Below are 22,934 nucleotides of genomic sequence, written 5' to 3'. Positions count from 1 at the left end.
ATCATGGTTCAGTCCATAAACAACATGATGACTGCTTTAGAAAGAAGGTGGCAGTTTATTGAAGAGGAGAGCCAGACAGAAAGATGGCTCTGGAAGAAAAGAGAGTGAGCACATGTAGGGAGTGGGTTTTTATACCCTCTGGAGCCTTTTGTTTGGAGTTGTTCCTGTGGCATGAACTTTGATCTGAGTCTGAGTGTTCCCTTTGGCATCTGTGGGTTAATCCTATTATGTCCTGTCTTAGAGTTTGGGTGGGGTATGTAGATTTTAGGTGCCTTTGTCTTCCTAAGCTTCTAGCTGGGGGCCTCCAACTTTCCTGGATTATTTACATCTGCATTTCTACAGAGCTGGTTTCTGCTTGGGGGAGGGAGACCTGGGGCTATTAAGAAAACTGGGCATGCTTTTCTGCCTCTTTAAGATCCTTTGAGAAAATCTATTTTTCTGCCCTTTTAATATTTCCTTCTCTGGGGGGCTGACTTCCCACACATCCTTCTGCCTGAAAGCGTCGATTCATTTTGGCTCCTGGACAGATTGTGCCTCTTGCTGAGAGGCACAATTCTATGAAAAAATATTGTGTAGTCCAGTGCATTAAAAAAAGTTATATAAAACCTATAAAGACTTCCTCAAGAGCGTTGCATCTCCATCCTAATTTTTGCTAGCCTTTTGCTAGCCCTATGTGTGCATTGTACTCACTTATACCCTATAGGGGACAGGGGACCATAAGGTGTTCCTTCAATTTACAAGAACTGCTTTATTTTTTGCTTTCTCAACTGTAAGCACTTTCAACTCACTCTTGGTGATTGTATGAGTGGATACAGCTAATAATAAACTGTCAAAAAGTTTCAATCACTGGACAATCTTTTCAAATTAGTCACAAACACAAACATGTTACTATCTAGGACAAAAATATTTAGCCCACTGGTGTTTGGACTTTTGAGGGGAATTCTCTCTTCAGTTTGCAAACCAGCAGAAGTGTTTCATCTTTAGGCTGTTATCATCTCAGCAGACTTGCAAGGCAGCTCAGCAGAGAAGTAGGCTTATAAAAATCAAGAGAACTTTAAATCATAATTTTGGTCATTGCTGAGCCAGGTGACTCCCAGGGAACCTAATTTAATGCTCATCCTTGGCATTGCTAGAAGAAAGATGTGAACAGAGATGCTTCGTTTTTGTCACATTACAAAGGGAGGAAGTTGGCCCTCCCCTGCATGAGATCACGGCAGCAGAGAAAGCAGGATTAGATCTCTGAATAGTTTAATCTTGAAAAAGCAGCTTTCTCTGTTATCTTCTGCATTCAGGATAAACAATAGATCAATATTCTGACTTATTTGAGGCCACCGGGCAAGAGTTAATGTCTCGGGATGAAGTAGCTTAACCTATTTTAAACTGAAAATTCTCTTTCGGTCTAAAATATTAAGCACATTATAAAACAGCTTTTTAGCCCAAGATTATGGGGATGGAGTGGACTAAACTTAACCAGATTGGGCAGAGTCCTAACATCTGCATTCACACAAGTTAAGCGTAATAGTTTTAAACTTTCCTTCCTAATAATAATAATTATAGTAGTGGTAGTAAAGTTGGAAGGGACCTTGGAGGTCATCTATTCCAACCCCCTGCTCAGGCAGGAAACCCTACACCATTTCGGACAAATGGTTGTCGTCTCTTCTTAAAAACTTCCAGTGTTGGAGCATTTACTGCTTCTGGAGGCAGGCTGTTCCACTGATTAATTGTTCTCATTGTCAGGAAATTTCTCCTTAGTTCTAGGTTGCTTCTCTCCTTGATTAGTTTCCATCCGTTGCTTCTTGTCCTGCCTTCAGGTGCTTTGGAAAATAGCTTGATTCCCTCTTCTTTGTGGCAGCCCCTGAGATATTGGAACACTGCTATCATGTCCCTCCTCATCCTTCTCTTCATTAAACTAGACATACCCAATTCCAGCAACCATTCCTTATATGTTTTAGCCTCTAGTCCCCTAATCATCTTTGTTGCTCTTCTCTGTACTCTTTCTAGAGTCTCAACATCTTTTTTACATCGTGGTGACCAAAACTGGATGCAGTATTCCAAGTGTGGCCTTACCAAGGCATTGAAGAGTGGTAGTAATACTTCACGTGATCTTGATTCTATCCCTCTGTTAATGCAGCCTAGCACTGTGTTGGCCTTTTTGGCAGCTGCAGCACACAGTTGGTTCATATTTAAGTGATTGTCTACTACTATTGAGCATGGTGCCACCTATGCTGTACTTGTGCATTTTGCTGTACTTCCTTCCTTCCTTCCTTCCTTCCTTCCTTCCTTCCTTCCTTCCTTCCTTCCCTTCCTTCCTTCCTTCCTTCCTTCCTTCCTTCTCTTTTTCTTTCTTTTTTTCCCTCCTTCCCTGCCTCCTTCCTTCCTTCCTTCCTTCCTTCCTTCCTTCCTTCCTTCTGTCCTTTCTCTCTATTTCTGTTCCTTCCTTCCTTCCTTCCTTCCATCCATCCATCCATCGTTGAATACACTATGTGAATCTAGCAAATGCTGCACACCATAACCAGATTAAGATGTTGTATCAAACACAGCCATGAAAACTTTCTCTGGGAAGTTTCAGAGAGATTGGAACGATTAGGGTCTTGTTTGTTCCTACTCTGTTTCTTCCGTCCTCTGAACTGTATCCAGGCAAATGTGACCAGAGCTCTCCAATTTCCCTCCAAACAGTTCTATACATCTGCTCTTTCCTGGCAGTCAGATTTTTTAAAAGTGATTTTGGAACACCCATCAGCTGGAAAGGATCTCTTCCTAGCAGAGCCATGTGAATCTAGCAAGTGTACCAACATCATAGTGGGAAGCAAAGGCCACAATAACAGAATAACAGAGTTGGAAGGGACCTTGAAGGTCCACCCCCTGCTCAAGCAGGAGACCCTATATCATTTCAGACAAATGGCTGTCCAGTGTCCATAAAAACCTCCAAAGTTGGAGCACCCACAGCTTCTGGAGGCAAGCCATTCTATTGATTAATTGTTCTCACTGTCAGGAAATTTCTCCTTAGTTCTAGGTTGCTTCTCTCCTTGATGAGTTTCCATCCGTTGCTTCTTGTTCTTCCTTCAGGTGCTTTGGATAATAGCTTGACTCCCTCTTCTTTGGGGCAGCCCCTAAGATCTTGGAAGACTGCTATTATGTCCCCCCTCATCCTTCTCTTCATTAAACTAGACATACCCAATTCTTGCAACTGTTCTTCACATGTTTTAACCTCTAATCATCTTTGTGGCTCTTCTCTGCACCGTTTCCAGAATCTTTCCAGAGTTTCGTGACAATCAAAACTGGATGCAGTATTCCAAGGCATCCATCATACCAAGGCATTATAAAATGGTAACTAACGTTACACCTGATAGTAAGACCACACTGCAGGATGATTAGATTGATTTCTCTCTTTTACGGCTCTTGTTGCCAGGTTGCTTCATTCTAAAAGTATTGGAGCAGCTTACAAAGGATACAGAAGGAATAGCGAAGAATTAATAGAAGAAAAAAGAAAACCATCCAGTGGTAGGATTCAGCCGGTTCACACCAGTTCGGCGGAACCGGTAGTTAATTTTTTGTTGCCCAGGCCCAGAACGGACTTCCGGAAGTGGCATCCACACAGAGAACCGGTTGTTCACATATTTGGATCCCACCACTGGCTCCATCCCATATTCTCATCTCGCCCAGAAGAATCAACTTTGGTCTCTTAGTTTCATCTTTCATTTTGGATGGGGTTCGGTGTGAATTGCGGGCCCTTCCGGAACCCACAGCTCCAGTTTCAGGATTAGGTGGCTCCATTGTCCAAAAGGGCCTTTCCACAACTTTGTGTGGTGTGCCAATTATGCCCCTTCCTGGATTAGGAGCATTACACACACAGGCAGCCATGCTTCAGTTGCCTCTTAAGTAGATCACTGCAATGTGGTTTGCATGTGCCTCCCCTCAGAAAACATCCAGAAGTTGCAACTGATCAGAATGGTCCAAACCTAATCCAGCAAAAACTAATCCAGCAAACCATTTTATGTTTTTTTGCTTAGAGTTATTTTGTGTTCATCTGTTGTTTTTACACTAATGATGTTTCACATTCTGTTAGCCACCCAGGGTCAGGCATGCAAGATAAATGGCCAGATACATCCAATAAATTAAAATATTTTTTTTAAAAAAAATGTCCTAGTCAATGACACTCTGAAGAAAACATTTGTAATGGCCAAAGGGCCTTGTGCAGAGAGGGGATATATCGGACCTCAAGAATTTTTTTTTGCAACCGGATTGGATGGTTTTTCTGAAGCATGATAGCAATCATTCAATATTTGAGGAGCTACGAAAAAGAAGGGGGGGGGTGTTTCCATCTATCTTTTCCCAAACACTTGAAGGCAGGACAAGAAGCAAAGGGTAGAAACTAATCAAAGAGAGAACCAACCTAGAAATAAGGAAAAAAGTCATGGCAATTAATCAGTGGAACGCCTCCAGAAATTATGGCTGTTTTTATGAAGAGATTGGACAACCGTTTGTTTGAAATAGTATAGGGTCTCCTGCTTGAGGAGGGGGCTGGACTAGAAGACCACCAAGGTCTCTTCCTATTCTGTTATTCTGTTAAGTCCAACAGAGCTGAGGCTAATTTAGGGGCACCTGCAGAATGGAGAGTGTCCCAAAATGGCTCTGCCAATTTACATGGGGCTCACACAGCAGAACGCAATCCTAGGGGCTGGATGGCAGTTTAAGGTCCTCCCTCTACCTTTTAGCTTATTACTGTTTCTATCTAGCTCCTTTTATTGATGTACTGCATTTTTATACTTTTAACTGAACACCGCCCAGAGTGAAATGGGCAGTACCTAAATCTGACAAATAAATAAACATGCAATCAAAGCTTTTCCCTTTTTCTATATACCTCATGACATGCGTGCAGGTAGCATCACTTATTCTGAATGGGTAGTCCTCCGGTGAGTTCCCATTAATTTTCATTAGAACCAGCTACCAAAGTAACTTTGCCTGGACAGGGCATTTTTCAGATGTGGACTTCCATTCCCAGAATACTTGGCAATGTTGGCTAGGGAATTCTGGGAGTTGGTGCACACCTCTTCAAGTTTCCAAGTTTGAAAAACACCAGTTTAGATTATACACTGAAAAGGAGGACTGCAAATTGTCAAAAATAATATGTATGTATGTATGCATGTATGTATTAATGAACTATCTATGTACTGTGTGTTTGTGTGTGTGTGTGTGTGTGTGTAAGGCATATATATAACCACTATACCAAACTTATATCCTTCCTTCCTGCCTTCCTTTCTTCCTTCTTTTAGACTTAGAGAAAGTAGTATGTATGACACACTTTCACAGCAAGTTTTATTGATGAAATTTTAATTTCAATACAGCATCATCCAAGCCTATCTTCTTAGAAGTAAAGTCCCATAGATGCTGGGAGGTACTAGACTTCAACTTAACAATTCTCATCATGAAAAGTTATATGGGTGTTGGAGTCCAATTTATCTGGAGTTATTATACCGAGGAAGGACTCAATGTGTGGGCATATGGGAGTGTAATTTATTTCTCTTTCCAATCTGCAATTGGTTAGCATATTTTTTCAGTCTCTAGAACATTAAATAACAGAAATTAGAAACAGTTCTGTTGTTTGGAGGAAGAGGAATTGTAATTATATCGGTGGCACGCTGGGGACAACAGCTGCATCGGCCAGATTCCCTCCCACCACCCACCCCAAGGTACAAACTTGTTTGCTCTCAAAAAAAGAATATGAAAAGCACAAATTTCAATTATTTTCAATGGATGTTTGTTGACAAAAAATACCATTCTGGGAGTTACAGCGCCCTCTGTTGGACAATATCATAAGAGCTCTGCTGATGAGGTACCTGTAGTATCTCATCAGCAGAGGATATAGGTAAGTATCCTCAACTTATGACCATAATTGAGCCCAAACTTTCTGTTGCTAGGTGAGACATTTGTTAAGTGAGTTTTGCCTCATTTCACGACCTTTTTTGCCACCGTTGATAAGTGAATCGTTGGAGTTGTTAAGTTAGTAACTTGGTGGTTAAGTGATTCTGACTCCCCCATTGAATTTGCTTGCCAGAAGGTTGCAAAAGGTGATCACAAAACCCCGGGATACTGCAATTGTCGTAAAATAAGTCAGTTGCCAAGTGTCAAAATTTTGATCACATGACCGTGGGGATGCTGCAATGGTCATAAGTGTGAAAAACGTGTAAGTCGCTTTTTTTTCAGTGCCGCTATAACTTTCAATGTTCACCAAACAAACTGTTGTAAATCAAGGACTACCTGTAATTGGCATGAATTCAATCAGGGATTGGCGGTGGCCCCAGATTAGCAGCTGGCCATTAAGTCAGCAGCCCAGCAACCCCCATCCCTAGCAAGTGATATTCAAAGAGACAAACTGCTTCTGACCTGTATTAAATAACTGCTCAACAATCAGTTACAGAATAGATCTTAGTAATAGTAATAGTAGTAAAGTTGGAAGGGCATCTAGTCCAACCCCTGCTCAGGCAGGAAACCCTACACCATTTCGGACAAATGGCTGTCCAGTGTCTTCTTAAAAACTTCCAGTGTTGGAGCATTTACTGCTTCTGGAGGCAGGCTGTTCCACTGATTAATTGTTCTCACTGTCAGGAAGTTTCTCCTTAGTTCTAGGTTGCTTCTCTCCTTGATTAGTTTCCACCCGTTGCTTCTTGTCCTGCCTTCAGGTGCTTTGGAAAATAGCTTAATTCCCTCTTCTTTATGGCAGCCCCTGAGATATTGGAATACTGCTATCATGTCCCCCCTTGTCCTTCTCTTCGTTAAACTAGACATACCCAATTCTAGCAACCGTTCCTTATATGTTTTAGCCTCCAGTCCCCTAATCATCTTTGTTGCTCTTCTCTGTACTCTTTCTAGAGTCTCAACATCTTTTTTACATCGTGGTGACCAAAACTGGATGCAGTATTCCAAGTGTGGCCTTACCAAGGCATTGAAGAGTGGTATTAATACTTCACGTGATCTTGATTCTATCCCTCTGTTAATGCAGCCTAGCACTGTGTTGGCCTTTTTGGCAGCTGCAGCACACTGCTGGCTCATATTTAGTGATTGTCTACTAGGACTCCGAGGTCCCTCTCACAGTTACTACTATTGAGCATGGTGCCACCTATGCTGTACTTGTGCATTTGGTTTTTCTTGCCTAAATGTAGAACCTTGCTTTTTTCACCATTGAATTTCATTTTGTTAGTTAGTGCCCAGTGTTCAAGTCTGTCCAGATCCTTCTGTATCTTAAGCCTGTCTTCTGGAGTGTTGGCTATTCCTGCCAGCTTGGTGTCATCTGCAAATTTGATGAGTTCCCCATCTATCCCTTCATCCAAATCGTTGATGAAGATGTTGAAGAGTACTGGGCCCAGAACAGAGCCCTGGGGCACCCCACTACACACTTCCCTCCATATAGATGCAGTTCCATTGAGGACCACTGCTGAGTACGGCCGGTCAGCCAGCTACGGATCCATCTGGTGGTGATTCTGTCTACCCCACATTTTTCTATCTTATCAAGTAGTAGGTTGTGATCTACTTTATCAAATGCCTTACTGAAGTCCAAGTAAATTATGTCCACAGCATTCCTCTGATCCACTAATTTTGTCACTTGGTCAAAGAATGCAATAAGATTTGTCTGGCATGATCTATTTTTGACAAACCCATGTTGGCTTTTAGTAATGACTTTGTTTGCCTCTAGGTGTTCGTTGATTCGTTGTTTGATTATCTTTTCCAGGATCTTCCCAGGTATTGAGGTCAGGCTGATAGGTCTGTAATTTCCTGGATCCATTTTTTTCCCTTTTTTGAGGATGGGAACTACATCAGCTCTTTTCCAGTCCTCTGGTAGTTCCCCTGTGTTCCAGGATCTTTGAAAAATATAGTTCAGTGGCTCCGATATCACATCTGCCAGTTCCTTGAGAACTCTGGGGTGTAATCCATCTGGTCCTGGCGATTTGAACTCATCTAGGCTGGACAGGTGCTCACTTACCATTTTCTTGCCTATCTTAACTTGTATTTCTATTTTGTTTTTTATGGCACTATTTTTGATAGGTTGGTCTGTTTTTTCCCTTTGTGTAAAGACAGATGCAAAAAACGAGTTAAATAGTTCTGCTTTCTCCCTGTTGCTTGTCACCTTCTTGCCACTTCCACCCACTAATGGACCAATCATTTCCTTCACTTTTTTCTTGTTTTTTACATGTTGAAAGAAGCTTTTTTTTGTTATTTTTGACTTTGGTCGCAAGCCTTAGTTCATTTTGAGCCTTGGCTTTCTTCACTTCATCTTTGCAGGCTCAGGCAATTTGCTGATATTCTGACTTAGTTATGTTCCCCTCTTTCCACTTTCTATACTTGTCCTTTTTATTTTCAATTTATCAGAGAGTTCTTTATGCATCCATGCTGGTTTCTTTTGAGAGCTGTTGTTTTTCCTCTTTGTTGGTATTGTGCTAGACTGTGCTTTTATTATCTCATTTTTCAAAATTTCCCAAGCTTCTTGAGTTGTTTTCCCCTTGAGGATTCTCATCCATGGAATCCTTCCCAAGCCCTCTCTAAGTTTATTGAAATTAGCTCTCTTGAAGTCCAAGACTCTAGTTTGACTGTGTTCTATTGCTTGTGCTTCTATAATGTTGAATTCTAAGATTGCATGATCACTTACTCCCAGGGTTCCTATGGCTTCAACACCTTCTATCATTTCATCTCTGTTAGTGAGAATTAGATCCAAAATGGCTAATCCTCTAGTTCCCTTCTCTACTTTTTGGGAGACAAAGTTGTCTGCTAGGTTTGCCAGGAACCTGTTTGATCTTCCACTTGGTGCGGAGTTTGTCTCCCAGTTGATGTCAGGGTAGTTAAAGTCCCCCATTACTATTGTGATGTGCTTCCTACATACCTTAGTTAGCTGACTAGCAAAAAGTTCATCTATTTCCTCTGTTTGGTTGGGTGGTCTGTAGTATACACCTATGGCAATGTCATTTCCTCCCCCTTTTATATTGACCCAAATGCATTCAAGACAGTTTTTATCATTATTGTGCTCTATTTCTGTAGAGATGTAGTTATTTCTTATATAGAGAGCAACTCCACCTCCTCTTTTATTTGGTCTGTTTCTTTTAAATAATTTAAATCCCTCTAGCTGTATGTTCCATGTGTGGGTTTCATCCCATCATGTTTCCGTAATGGCAACAATATCGTATCTGCCCTCATTAACCTGAATTTCTAGTTCACCCTGTTTGCTGTTCATACTCTGTGCATTGGTGTATAAACATTTGAGTCCTTTCTGAGTGGCCCTGTGTTTCCTTTCTACATAACCTGTGTGGTGCCTGAGTTCCCCTATTGTCTTACCACCTATTTGGTTAGTGCACTTTGTGTGGCACTCGCTATTAGAGGCTTCATTTTGCTTGATAGCAAGGTTGGTATTTTTGTCCACACACACATCTATGCTACATGCACTGATAGCCCTATAATTTTTAAATTGCCATGGACAGGGTTGTTCCGTATCAATTAACTCCCTGTCCCCGCTGTTTAGTTTAAATTTCCCTCCAGAAAATCTGTGAATTTATAGCCGAGTAACTCAGTCCCTTTTTTTGATTGGATTTCGTTCCATTTTCTTTCTTTCTTCTTCTTTCCTGCCCTTATTTTTTCCCCCAGTGAGTTCCCTTTCTTTTCCTGCACGTTTCGTAATAATGCCTAATAAGAATAAAAATAGCCATGAAGGCTGGCTGGATGACCTTGGATCAATCCCTCTCTCTCTAAGCCCAACTCACCTCACAAGGTTGTTGTGGGGAAAATAGGAGGAAGGAGGAGTATTAGGTATGTTGTCTGCCTCAATTTATTTATTAAAAAAAGTAATAAAAGGCAAGATATAAATAAATAAAAGCTCACGTTGAAAGGGATTAGCACATTGGCCATGTCCATGGCCCTTTCTGGATCCCCCTGTGGTAGGTAATATTATCATTTGGCAGGACCCAAACCAAGCTATCTGATCACAGGACAGGCAAACAGGAGATGGATATGTGGACTTCAACTCCTAGAATTCCCCAGCCACCTAACATCAATGTAGATAGGTCATCAACAGATAAAATCAATGCTGTCTCGGTATCATGACACCAGATTAGAAAGCAGGAGATTGTGAGTTCTAATCCCGCCTTAGCCATGAAAACCATCTGGGTGACTTTGGGCCAATCATCAGGAGACTGAGAGTTCTAGTCCCACCTTAGGCATCAAAGTCAGCTGGGTGACTTTGGGCCAATCATCAGGAGACTGAGAGTTCTAGTCCCACCTTAGGCATCAAAGTCAGCTGGGTGACTTTGGGCCAATCATCAGGAGACTGAGAGTTCTAGTCCCACCTTAGGCATTAAAGTCAGCTGGGTGACTTTGAGCCAATCATCAGGAGACTGAGAGTTCTAGTCCCACCTTAGGCATCAAAGTCAGCTGGGTGACTTTGAGCCAGTCCCTCTCTCTTAGCCCAACCCACCTCACAAGGTTGTTATTGCGGGGAAAATAGGAAGAGGAAGGTATGTTGAATATGTTCACTGCCTTGAATTATTTGTAAAAATCATAATGTTGGGATATAAACAAATAAATAAAAATAAAATGTCCAGACCTGGAACCTATGGAGAAAACATGGTTAAAAAGGAGGAAAATATGAAGAGCAGAGCAGCACACTGTAAAAGGAATGAGATAACCTTGAGGAAATCGCTGGAGGGAGCCTCAGATAGCTAAGCCCACTGCCAAGAAAGGCCTTCTAGGTAATAGCCAGCATTTTGTACAGATACAGATAGTCCTTGACTTACAACAATTCATTTAGTGACCGTTCAAAGTTACAATGGCATTGAAAAAAGTGACATGAGCATTTTTCACCCTTACAACCATTGCAGCCTCCCCATTAATGTGGAATAATGAACAATCACTAGAATAATGATGTGTCTGCATAATTACCGGAATAATGCTGTGTTAATAGTATGTGACTAACCTAATGCGCATTGCACTTGGATACAATGTATGTAGCAAACTTTCTCCATTGTATACTTGTGAGAAACGAACCTAATGTATTACAATGTGTATTTCAATGTGTATTCCTTTGTTCCTGAGAAAGGGAAAGTATAAAACTGAATTCTGAACCCGCCCTCGGGGTTCAGAATTGCTTGTTGCTATTGCTTCTGAACCTGAGCAATAAATCTCTCTGCTAAAACCCTCTGGAATTCATAAGAGTCCTTTCGTTTTCCACAAGACCATAATCATGTGATCAAAATTCGAACACTTAGCAACTGATTCAAATTTATGACAGTCGCCGTGTCCCGGGGTGATGTGATCATCTTTTACGAACTTCTTACAAGCAAAGTCAATGGGGAAGCCAATTTCACTTAACAGCCATAATACTAACTAAACAACTGCAGTGATTCACTTCACAATTGTGGCAAAACTCACTTAATAAATGTTTTGCTTAGAAACAGAAATTTTGGGCTCAATTGTGGTCATAACTCAAGGACTATCCATACTCAGAAGTTTACTTATAACTAGTTCAGCTCACAAACTAGAGATAATACATGGCCATAGTAAGGTCTGGCCATCACTCCTCATACTGCTCCTTTCTGGACTATTTGTTGCTTCCGAAGGATCTTCAGGGCCAGCCCCATGAGAAGTATGTTGCAGTAGTCCACTTGTGAAGTGACCAGGGTATGAGGAACTCTAAGAAGGCTTTTTGGTCCAGTGATAGGCAGCATGTTGGTGCACAAATTGGATTTGGGCAATGTCTTCCAGGCCACAATTGCCATCTCCTCCTTTAGCAGGAGCTATGGGTGAGCTAAGGTCTTACATAAACAGCCCACCAAGATCTCAGGATCCTCCAAGTACTTTCTTAACCCCTTCTCAAGTATCTGGGGTGGGCCAATCTAATAGTCCTATCTCCCTTCCAAGGAAGAGATAGCTCAAGCAAGCTGAAAAATAATAACTTATTCGTTTTGGAAGAAGGCTGATGGTAATGACCTCCATCCTGTGACTATGGTGCAACTGTAGAATAGAATAGAGCTGGAAGGGATCTTGGAGGTCTTCTAGTCCAGCCCCCTGCTCAAGCAGGAGGACCTACACCATCTCAGACAGGTGATTGTCCAGTCTCTTTTTAAAAACGTCCAGAGATGGAGCGCCCACAATTTCTGGGGGTAAGCTGTTCCACTGGTTGATTGTCCTCACTGTCTGGAAGTTTTTCCTTAGGTTCCAGGTTGCTTCTCTCTTTGATCAACTTCCAACCATTGTTTCTCGTCCTTCCCTCTGGTGCTCTGGTGAACAACTGAGCCAAGATAAAAACCAGGTATGTCCTGTGTGTTGAGCTGGGAGAAGATTGAAGTCCCCAAGAATGATAAAGAATCAGAGACTCCATGCCAGCCTGCTGACTGAATCCACAGATCTGTTGCCTGGAATTTTAGGCTTCGTTATTAGCATTGTAAAAAGGTGATATTAGCATTTTTAACACAGCGGTCTAGGCCTTTTTTTAACTTCAGGAAAACATGATTTTTTTTTCCTTCTTAGCCAAGGCTATTTCTTTTGGCATGCAGAGTACGTGTCCTTTCAGCACTAAATAATAGAGAACTTATCCTGAAAGTCCTTGAATATACTCACAAGTTTTAAGAAAGATGCAAACCCAGCAGGGAAAGAGTAACATAAATAATACATTTGCCACTTGTGGGATGTTATTCTAGAATTATTTGTTTTCCACTGCTCAAGTCTCACATGCAATCAGTGCCTTTTATTGTTTGATTGCTTGCTATAAAAAGACTTAAACTCTCCCCCTTAATAAATGATTTTTGTTTTGCCTGAATTACCTGGATATTCATATTTTGGGGTGGGTAAAGAAGTCTCTCCCTCCCTCCCTCCCTCCCTCCCTCCCTCTCTCTCTCTCTCTCTCTCTCTCTCTCTCTCTTCACAGATCCAGCTGCTCCCTAAAGCCCAGTTTCCATGGCTATCTGAAAAGCAGAGAATATGGAAGCCCTCGGTGATAGCTGCCACGTGTATCCAGCATAAGCCATCAGCCCTGTTATGTCCCCCTACTAAATATCTAGAATTTGGCACCCCAACACTATAACCAGTCCTAGGCATCTCATTATCAGGTTTCTTATCCACCATATGTACAGCATTGAAGTTTCATCTTGGAGGATCTAATTTTGAGAAAATAAATGTACAACAATCTTATAATGTGGTCCACTGCTCTCTTTCCCTGACTGCAGGTTGCTAAAGGCATCAGTAACAGGGTTCATGATGGTATTGAGACATAAGGTTGCTGGTAAACAAGGCTTTGTTATCAGCACATTGTCTAAATTAATTCAGCCAGTATTTTCTTTTGCTCTAGGCTAAATCAATGATTCTCAACCTCAGCCACTTTAACCTATGTGGTCTTTAACTCCCAGAATTGCTCTACATCCCATCTTTCTTCAGAGTCAGTCTTACTGGGTGATAGTATCTAACCAACCCTGGTTGCTTTTGAAAAGCTAAGCAGACATGGTTAGTCTTTGGAGGAGAGATCACTTGAGCATATCAAACATGAAGTGATACATCAGGACAAAAATCTTGGAGACAGGCAATGTTGTGGGGTGAGCAGACCTGGCTTGCCAGTCTCCAGGGGACCACTGGATGACAGCCAAGGGAGGCAGAACAATGCCAATTATTGCACCTCACATCTGGCAGTTTAGAATTGCATTGCACTTTTAGATATTTTCAGATTTCCACTCCACCCACCATAAAAAAAATTTGCTTCTTTTATAAATGTCTGAGAGACAGAAAGAGAAAGAGAGAAAGAACACAGAATACTAGAGTTGGAAGGTACATTCGAGGTACATTTAGTCCAACCCTCACAAACAGGAGCCACTATACAGAGGTGGGGAACTATGACCCTTTTATGACTTGTGGACTTCAACTCCCAGAATTCAATTCTTCAATTCTGGGAACTGAAGTCCACAAGTCATAAAAAGGCCACAGTTTCCCCACCCTTGTACAGTATCATTTCAGACATTGTCCAGTCTCTTCTTGCAAGCCTTCAGTGATGGGGCAGCCACAACTTCTGAAAGCATCAGATTTCATCTTCACAAACGAGAGTCTCACAATCCACCCCACCCCACTCCAAAGAAGAAGAAGAAGAAGAAGAAGAAGAAGAAGAAGAAGAAGAAGAAGAAGAAGAAGAAGAAGAAGAAGAAGAAGAAGAAGAAGAAGAAGAAGAAGTAGAAGAAGAAGAAGAAGAAGAAGAAGAAGAAGAAGAAGAAGACGAAGAAGAAGAAGAAGAAGAAGAAGAAGAAGAAGAAGAAGAAGAAGAAGGAAGAAGAAGAAGAAGAAGAAGAAGGAAGAAGAAGAAGAAGAAGAAGAAGAAGAAGAAGAAGAAGAAGAAGAAGAAGAAGAAGAAGAAGAAGAAGAAGAAGAAGAAGAAGAAGAAGAAGAAGAAGAAGAAGAAGAAGAAGAAGAAGAAGAAGAAGAAGAAGAAGAAAGCTGCAGAGCTCTTCTACACATGTTCATAACTCTATGAAGCGCATTGCTTCCGGGAGGCGTGATTAAGGCTAGGCGTTGTCGTGGTGACCGGGGCAACGACTGTGACGTAGGCCGCGGGCGGGCGGGGTTTGGAGGAAGGAGTGATTTGGCGGAAGCGGGCCTGGTTTCCGCTTCCGCCGGGGGCTCCTTCTTTTCCGTTCGGTAAGGCGAGGCTGCTGGAGGCGCGTGGAGGGTGGGTGGTCGGGCCGGACTTTCACTCGGGTCGGGGGAGGGGGCGCTTCTTTCTCGGCCCGTTTTATGAAGCCTCCTTGCGTGGCTCTCAACACGGAGATAGTAAGACAACTTGAAATGATATAGGCCGGGTTTCCTGCCTAAGCAGGGGGTTAGACTAGATGACCTCCAAGGTCCCTTCCAACTTTATTATTATAACGTCCGTCTGTTATCAGCAGATCCACTTTTAACTAGATTAGATGAAGTCGGGCTGGATTTCCGTAGCGTTCGTGGACGCAACCGTGTGGTTTCTCCTGGCAACAGTAGGGGTAGCTGACCATCTCTGCCTTCTGGGAAGCTTCAGCCACTCCCTCGTTTGGACCCCACTCCAGGGGCTTCATAGTGGTCCCCCTTCCCAGTTTGGGTTGGGCTCAGCCAGAGTTGCAGCTGCCATTATATGGGTAGCATTTACATAGCTATAGAACAGGAGTCTCCAAACCTGGCCTTTTTATGACTTGTGGACTTCAGCTCCCAGAATTCCTCAGCCAGGCACGCTGACTGAGGAGTTCTGGGAGTTGAAGTCCACAAGTCATAAAAGGGCCAGGTTTGAAGACCCCTGCTATAGAGACAAGTGATGCTTAAAGTGTTTAAAATGTATGAGGGGATTTTGGGAAAGATACACTATGAGGAAAGGACTCTCTATGAAGATTCTGGGTCACCAGAGGACTAGTCATAAGTCACTTTTTTCAGGGCCATTCTAATTTCAAATAGTTACTAAATGAATGGTTGTAAGCCAAGGATTTTCTGTACTCTGTCTCACTGTTATAAGCCCAAGTGTAATACAGACATTTTATGTGGCATTCTGAACATATAACCTGACACTGGTTACTTCCTCTCAGTTCCATAGACCTTTAAAGGATTATTTGTCTATGGAGATTCTCAATCACCCAGGTCATGGTTGTCCCAAAGGTGCTTTTTCAAGAGGCAACTGGACTTTACTGTTTTTCTTTGAAGATGTTTTGCTTCTCATCCAAGAAGCATCTTCAGCTCTCACTGGATGGTGGAGAATGGAAGGATTTATACTCCTTGCAAGACAGCTTGTCATTTGCATTTTTTAAGAGAATTGTTCAGGCCACTGGAAGGTTTATCTGGGTCATCAGGATCAACAGTGATGCAAATGGATGTGGAGCCTTATGAGAAAAGGAGAGATGTAGTTTCAGGGTTATAGATAAATATGTATATATAGATAGATATAAGTATAATACAGAAGATACAGCAAGAAATAAGATTGTGTAAGTGCATTCCCACAAAATACATGTAGAACATGGGCAATTATTTAAGCAGATACTACTATGTTCTAAATATATGGGGGCATATATCTAGGTTTCTGTGGGTGTGTCTGTAATGCCTAGACCAGGGGCAGGCAACCTTGGTTCTTTTATGACTCGTGGACTTAAACTCCCAGAATTCCTGATCCAGCATGGCTCAGCTTGGAAACCTCCCTTTCCCCTCAGCATGGCTGGCTCAGGAATTCTGGGAGTTGAAGTCCACGAGTCATAAAAGAGCCAAGGTTGCCTATCCCTGGCCTAGACTAGTATTTCTTGACTTTGGCAACTTCAAGATGTCTGGGCTTCAATTCCCAGAATTCCCCACCAGCATGCTGTAGAGGGAACTCTGGGAAATGAAATCCACATAAGTTGCCAAGGTTGAAAAACATTAGTGGACTAATGTTAGATTTAGATTTGTAGATCTAAATATGGATAAAAGGCACAAATGTAAATATTGTAGAGAAGGGGGGGTTTACTGCATAAATAAGCATATGTAGGTTGTGTTGCCTACAGTGATGTCAGAATTGGGTTGTGCTCTTTTATTGCTATCAGCTGCTGCCCCCTACTGGGCAGGGTGAGGAAGAGTTGTTTTTTTTTTTTTTAAGACCAAACCTTGGTTCATATGTCACTTCTCTACGTTCTCCAGGTAACCTCAGCTGCCACAATGCAGATTTTTGTGAAAACCCTCACCGGCAAAACCATCACCCTTGAGGTGGAGCCAAGTGACACAATTGAAAATGTCAAGGCAAAAATTCAGGACAAGGAAGGTGAGATTAAGTACCAACTGGATAGAACAGCTTTCATGCCTCCAGGAGACAGATTGCCTGCACTGGAGATGTTCCAGAGCTTGGGTGCTGCAATCTGGTGGAACTGTGCTATTGTGGGAACTAATTGGGCTTCTGTATACACTGAAGATCAAAGCAGAGCTTTGCCAACTGAGACAGAGCTGTACTTTCCAAATTTCTTTGCACAAAATGGTTATTCATCCTAGCCAGCGTGACCATGTGCTTGGGGTGGTTTTATCAAACATTGTCAGGGATACAACCTGTTGGAAAGCGTCAAGACTACCAGTGCTTTAAAAAGATTGACTTCTGCTCGGTTGTACTCCTGATCTGCACATTCTCTGTCCCAGAAAGGATTACTGAAGCATTGTTTTCCTACAACAATGACTTTTATAATGAATGACATCCATAAGGAAGCAAACTGATTTGAAAAGGGAGCAGGAAGAGAACAGTTAATTGAAATTTTGAAAGGCTGAACGAGTGGAAATACTTAAACAAGGATCCAGGAAGATGGAAAGAATAGATGCCAAAAACAAATATTTGAGCAAGAGAATGCTCTTTATCCAGAGTTTCCGTAGATAAGCCCAGAATAACATTTTCCTAACTTTAAAAGTAATGCAGATAGCAAGGTCTTGGGATAAAGATCTTAAGATTCATATGTGTACATCCTTCTGTGTAAGGTGGGAAGCAAGATGGAATTTAGAATTAGAGAGGAATAGTTAATATAATAGCCAAGACTTTGTGTCCTCCAAATGTTGGAATTCTTCCATCTTTACTATGAATAGCTTTTAGATTTCTCCTGTCTCGTGTGTATGTGTGTGTGGAAGTCACTTTTAAACATATTTTTTTCAGTATGTTACTAAAATGTAAATATTCTCTTGAGCAGAGGTCTTCAAACTTGGCCCTTTTATGACTTGTGGACTTCAGCTCCCAGAATTCCTTAGGGAATTCTGGGAGTTGAAGTCCACAAGTCATAAAAGGGCCAATTTTGAAGACCCCTGCTCTTGAGCTACAGCATTGTTGAAACTAAAAGACTTCTGCTTTGGTCATAAGCAAGCTATGTTTTCTTGTCCATCACATGGAGAACAATAATTCTAAACTAAACAATTGTTAAAGTCTGTCCATGGTCTAGTGCAACTTTACTTGAGAGAAGGACCTGTGTGAAAACTGTTGGTTTTGTCAGAATAAAAATGAAATTCTCCCCCATGTCTGCCTTAGCTAATTGATTTCTGTACAAAACCTTTGCTTTGCAGGCATTCCTCCTGATCAGCAGCGTCTGATCTTTGCAGGAAAACAGCTGGAAGATGGACGCACACTCTCCGATTACAATATCCAGAAAGGTACAAGTGCTGATGACCCGTCTCTTCCTCTCCTCAATTTGGAAAAGCTCATCAGTCAGCCTTGGTTTGTTATTATGGGACATCATATTTGCCAGAAACACACATACAAATCAGAACTGAATTCAAGCCCGTTTCAATGCCTCTTGCACCTAGAACAGGGGTAGGCCACCTTGGCTCTTTTATGACTCGTGGACTTCAACTCCCAGAATTCCTGAGCCAGCCATGCTGAGGGGAAAGGGAGAGGTTTCCAAGCTGAGCCATGCTGGCTCAGGAATTCTGGGAGTTGAAGTCCACCAGTCATAAAAGAGCCAAGGTTGCCTACCCCTGCCCTAGAAAGGGGATATCACTTAACAGCTAGTAGAAAACGACTTTTAATTTAAATATTTTGACGCCATTACATTCCTGATTGACTGTTTCCAAAGGTTGAATATAAAAATGAATTTGCTGTAGTAGCAAACATCTCACCTCTGACTATAGACTCCAAGACTCAGCTGTTCAGATGGGTTGAATTTTCCACCAACTTGCCTAACATTCAAGAGTAATGTTGCTTAGGGATGACAGCTTTTGAGTTAGATCATGAGCAGGATAAATGGATAATGTCCCCACCCTTGCTGTGTTTTCTCCTGAGATTAAGATATTCTGTTTTCCACATCATACTCATTATTGCCAACATACAGTAGTGGCCAAAATTGTGGAAACCTTTTGGGAAAAGTGCATTTTTGAGGTTTGATGGCTAATAACAACCCCTTTTTGGGGGGAGTTGTACCATAAAATTATATATCAATGGAAAGATAATCAAGAATGTAATGCAACAAGGTTTGTTCAATTATCTGTACTAAAGTTATAGCCAAATAGCCAGAAAAAGGAAGCACAACTTGCTTAGGTCGATATCAGGTAGCTTTCCTTCATCTGATTGTAGCCAATGAGCGTGAGTGTTTAAACAGCCAATCGGGTGTCATCTTGTTTTGGCAATGAGCCAGTCAGATCACAGTAGGATTCAGTTATTGATGTCATGCATTGAAGCTGAGAGGAGGACATTTGTCAGTGTGTGATGTGATCGCAATCACGTTGGTTGGCTTTTTTGGTGTTCTTTCATTGAGTGAGCTTGTAAAACGTCATAAAATTAAAGTCGTGGTGCAAAGAGCGGACTGGTTGCCCAGAAAGCGATGTAAAATAGAATTATTAAGTGAAGAAGGCTACAGTTATAAAGAAATTAGAAGAAAAAATGGTGGAAACGTAACCAAAGGTGGCGTTTCTACTGTACACTTTTCCCAAAAGGTTTCCACAATTTTGGCCGCTACTGTAGTGCGAGGGTAACTGGCAAGACTGAAGGACGACAAGAGAACATCCTGCTCTGGCAGGGAGCTTGGATAGCAATTGCAGTGTTTCTGTTTATCCAGCTGGCTGTGATTCTCCATCGATCTCCAAGCTTTTTGCCAGAAAAGGTTCCTCTCTGGCCCTGGATCCCTTGCAGAGCTTAATAGGGAACATCGGACAATTGAAGGACACTTTGTGCTCCATGTTCCTGGGCGGGTTCCATTTTCTCCTTGGCTTCTGGGGTCTGGTTTCTAGAATGGCAAGTCCCAACTCTCCCCTTTGTCAGAGCTTTCATGAACCCTGGTCCGTGCTGTTAATCTTATTTCTATCTTTCTCCCCACCAAAGAGTCCACTCTTCACTTGGTGCTGCGCCTCCGCGGAGGAATCATTGAGCCTTCACTCCGTCAGCTGGCCCAGAAGTATAACTGTGACAAGATGATCTGCCGCAAGTATGTCCCGTGGGGCACGGGCGGTCCCAGGGAAATGAGGAAAATGCCGGCTCTTAAGACGGAACTGTAGGATTTGGGCCACAGCAGTTTAGGGAATGTGACATCCCACACATTCTAGAGCAGTGGTTCTCAACCTGTGGGTCAGGACCCCATTTGGGGTCAAACGACCATTTCACGGGGATCGCCAAACAACGCAGTCCGCCAATTTTTTTCCCCCTTTTCCTTAGCTGTGCTACTCCTTTTTATTCTATTGGCTTTTGAAAGCCAATAGAATAGACTCTCTTGAATAGAGTCTAATTCTATTGGCTTTCAAAAGCCAATAGGAATTGTCCAGGCTGTCTCTGCCCTGCTGAGCCCGCCAAAAGTCCCATTCTGCAAACGGTGCTGCACCAGTTGAGTAGTCCTCGACTTACGACTGGTTGGGGGTCGCGGCATTAAAAAGGTTGAGAACCACTGTTCTAGAGTAACTAGAGTAGGGGTCCCCAACCTTGGCCACTTTTAAGACTTGTGGACTTCAACTCCCAGAATTCCCCAGCCAGCCATGGGAGTTGGAAGTCCACAAGTCTTAAAAGTGACCAAGGTTGGGGACCCCTGAACTAGAGGACTGGAAAATGCTTGGCTGATGATGGGGAACTTTAGTAACATCAACCAAGATGAACAATTGTACATAGTCCCCAACTTACAATCCAATCTGAATTTTTTGCAGCGGTCATTAAGCAGATCCATTTTACTCGGTGGGTGTTTTTTGCTGGGAAATACGAAATACAGCCCGGGGGGGCTGTGGCTGTCGTAATTTCAACATCCGATATTGAGTAGCTTTTGGGGGCGGTTCGGCATGGCTTTGGGTGGCCGTAATGCGAGGACTGCCTGTGTTTTCACAACTTCATTGCAACCGCTGTGACTAAAAACCTGAAAGGCCAATCATTTCACTGTATTTTGCTTCAGGTTCTGGACATCTTCATCGGTCAAATAATTCAATTTCAATCTTTATTATGGCCACAGAGCAACACGTCAGTAAGATAAATAATCTTGTCAGATTATGTTTTTCCTACCTTTGGGTTCTTTTTGGCCTTGCAAACCATGACATTATACGCTCCAAGCTTAATGTCTTGCTCTTGATAATGGGCAGAAGTTGCGCTCTGGAATATTCTACTGGGGAGTGTGTGAACAAAGAAGCATCCTGTTGTTCGTTTCCAGCATTTGATTCTGGATGGTAGATTGTAGGGGGTCGCCCCAAGCATTTCAAATTCAAAAGGCCCCATTTTAGAACCTTTCCTTTAGGTCAGCGCTTCTCAACCTATGGGTCGTGACCCCATTTGGGGTCGATCCGCCATTTTTCGCGGCGCCGTGCACGGGGGCGCCGCCACGCACGTGCGTCGCACGTTGGGGCCCCGCCCCCATGCGCGCGGCGCCGCGCATGCGCAGAACGTTTGTGTGACGGGGATCGCCGTCACACAAACGTTGAGAAGCACTGCTTTAGATGTTCTGTTACAGCATATAAATCTCCTGCTCTTCCTGTTCCTCCTCATCACTTCCAGAAACGCTCTGAAGCTGAAATGCTGGGTGTTTCCATCTTGAAATAAAGACCTTTGGAGTTTGAGCCGTTCCAGGAGGATCAGTACAATGCTGGAATACTTCCAGTGAGGTCCAGATAAGCCATTTCAGACTTAATAATAATAATAATAAATTGGAAGGAACCTTGGAGATCATCTAGTCCAACCCCCTGCTCAGGCAGAAAACTCTATACCATTTCAGACAAATGGCTGTCCAGTCTCTTCTTAAAAACTTCCAGTGTTGGAGCATTCACCACTTCTGGAGGCAGGTTGTTCCACTGGTTAGTTGTTCTAACTGTCAGGAAGTTTCTCCTTAGTTCTAGGTTGCTTCTCTCCTTGGTTAGTTTCCACCCACTGCTTCTTGTCCTGCCTTCAGGTGCTTTGGAAAATAGCTTAACTCCTGCTTCTTTGGGGCAGCCCTTGAGATATTGGAACACTGCTATCCTGTCCCCCCTCGTCCTTCTTTTCATTAAACTAGACATGACCAATTCCAGCAACCGTTCCTTATATGCTTTAGCCTCCAGTCCCCTAATCATCTTTTTTGCCCTTCTCTGTACTCTTTCTAGAGTCTCAACATCTTTTTTACATCGCAGTGACCAAAGCTGGATGCAGTATTCCAAGTGTGGCCTTACCAAGGCATTGTAAAGTGGTATTAACACTTCACGTGATCTTGATTCTATCCCTCTGTTAATGAAAAGAACTACTGGCAGGTTACTTTTGAGCACAAACCTTGCCTTATGTGGCATTTGTATTGTCATGCAGCAAATAGAGATGCTATGCATTTAGAACTGGCATGCAGAAACTAAGAAAAAGTATCTTACTGTATTTTGAACTTCGCTTTCTATTCAGGCTGGCCAGGGGGTCAGGGGTGAGCAGCTTAAGTTTTGCCCCAGTGGGAGGACCGCAGCTGACTTAACTTTAGTCTGAAAGTGTGGGCCCCTCTTAAGAACATTTCATCTGTGTCACATCAAGGCAGGTGTGGTTTCTGCACCCACAGTCCATTCCCACGTGCAAAACTGGAGCGTTCAAATGCTTAAGCCTGTGCCAGTAACTAGACTCCTTCCTCCTGTCTTTTTTTCTCTCCCTTCTAGATGCTATGCCCGCCTGCACCCCCGTGCTGTGAATTGTCGTAAGAAGAAATGTGGCCACACCAACAACCTGCGCCCAAAGAAGAAGGTCAAGTAAAGAGCATGGCGGGAGCTGCCCCCATCCCTTCTCCTAGTACCTGGCTGTGGTGGTCCTGCAGCAACGCGATTCATCTTCCTTCCTCCCACAAGAGGCTGTTTTTTCCCCGCCAATTGGAATAAAACATTCAGCGCGCCAAATTTGTGTCTCCCTCTTCGTTTTATGCCTGAATTGCAGTTGTATGTTATCGAGCAAGGCTTCCAAATTGTAAAATGGATACAGAGTCCTTTGCCTATGGCAGGGGTAGGCAACCTTGGCTCTTTTATGACTCGTGGACTTCAACTGCCAGAATTCTTGAGCCAGAATGGCTCAGCTTGGAAAC

At 42.7% G+C, this 22,934-nt stretch overlaps 1 protein-coding gene across 2 annotated transcripts; it reads left to right on the top strand.

The window, feature by feature from the left end:
- The first annotated feature begins 14,629 nt into the window (after positions 1-14,629).
- UBA52 (ubiquitin A-52 residue ribosomal protein fusion product 1) lies at positions 14,630-22,752 on the top strand. Of its 2 annotated transcripts, none has more exons than XM_039349460.1 (5): positions 14,630-14,649; positions 16,633-16,753; positions 18,022-18,108; positions 19,772-19,874; positions 22,519-22,752. In XM_039349460.1, exons 2-5 carry the CDS (start codon positions 16,651-16,653, stop codon positions 22,610-22,612), a joined length of 387 nt encoding a protein of 128 aa, XP_039205394.1. In that variant the 5' UTR covers positions 14,630-14,649; positions 16,633-16,650; the 3' UTR covers positions 22,613-22,752. The 2 variants fall into 2 exon arrangements, with proteins under 2 accessions (XP_039205394.1, XP_039205393.1); XM_039349459.1 differs by lacking the exon at positions 14,630-14,649 and adding an exon at positions 14,657-14,680.
- The last annotated feature ends 182 nt before the right edge of the window (positions 22,753-22,934 follow it).

The sequence above is a fragment of the Crotalus tigris genome, unplaced genomic scaffold, assembly GCF_016545835.1.
Source record: "Crotalus tigris isolate CLP2741 ecotype Arizona unplaced genomic scaffold, ASM1654583v1 scf7180000018278.843604, whole genome shotgun sequence".
In the NCBI taxonomy this organism is placed as follows: domain Eukaryota; kingdom Metazoa; phylum Chordata; class Lepidosauria; order Squamata; family Viperidae; genus Crotalus; species Crotalus tigris.
The sequence above is the reverse complement of the archived record's forward strand: the minus strand, read 5'-3'. Positions and strand labels throughout refer to the sequence as shown.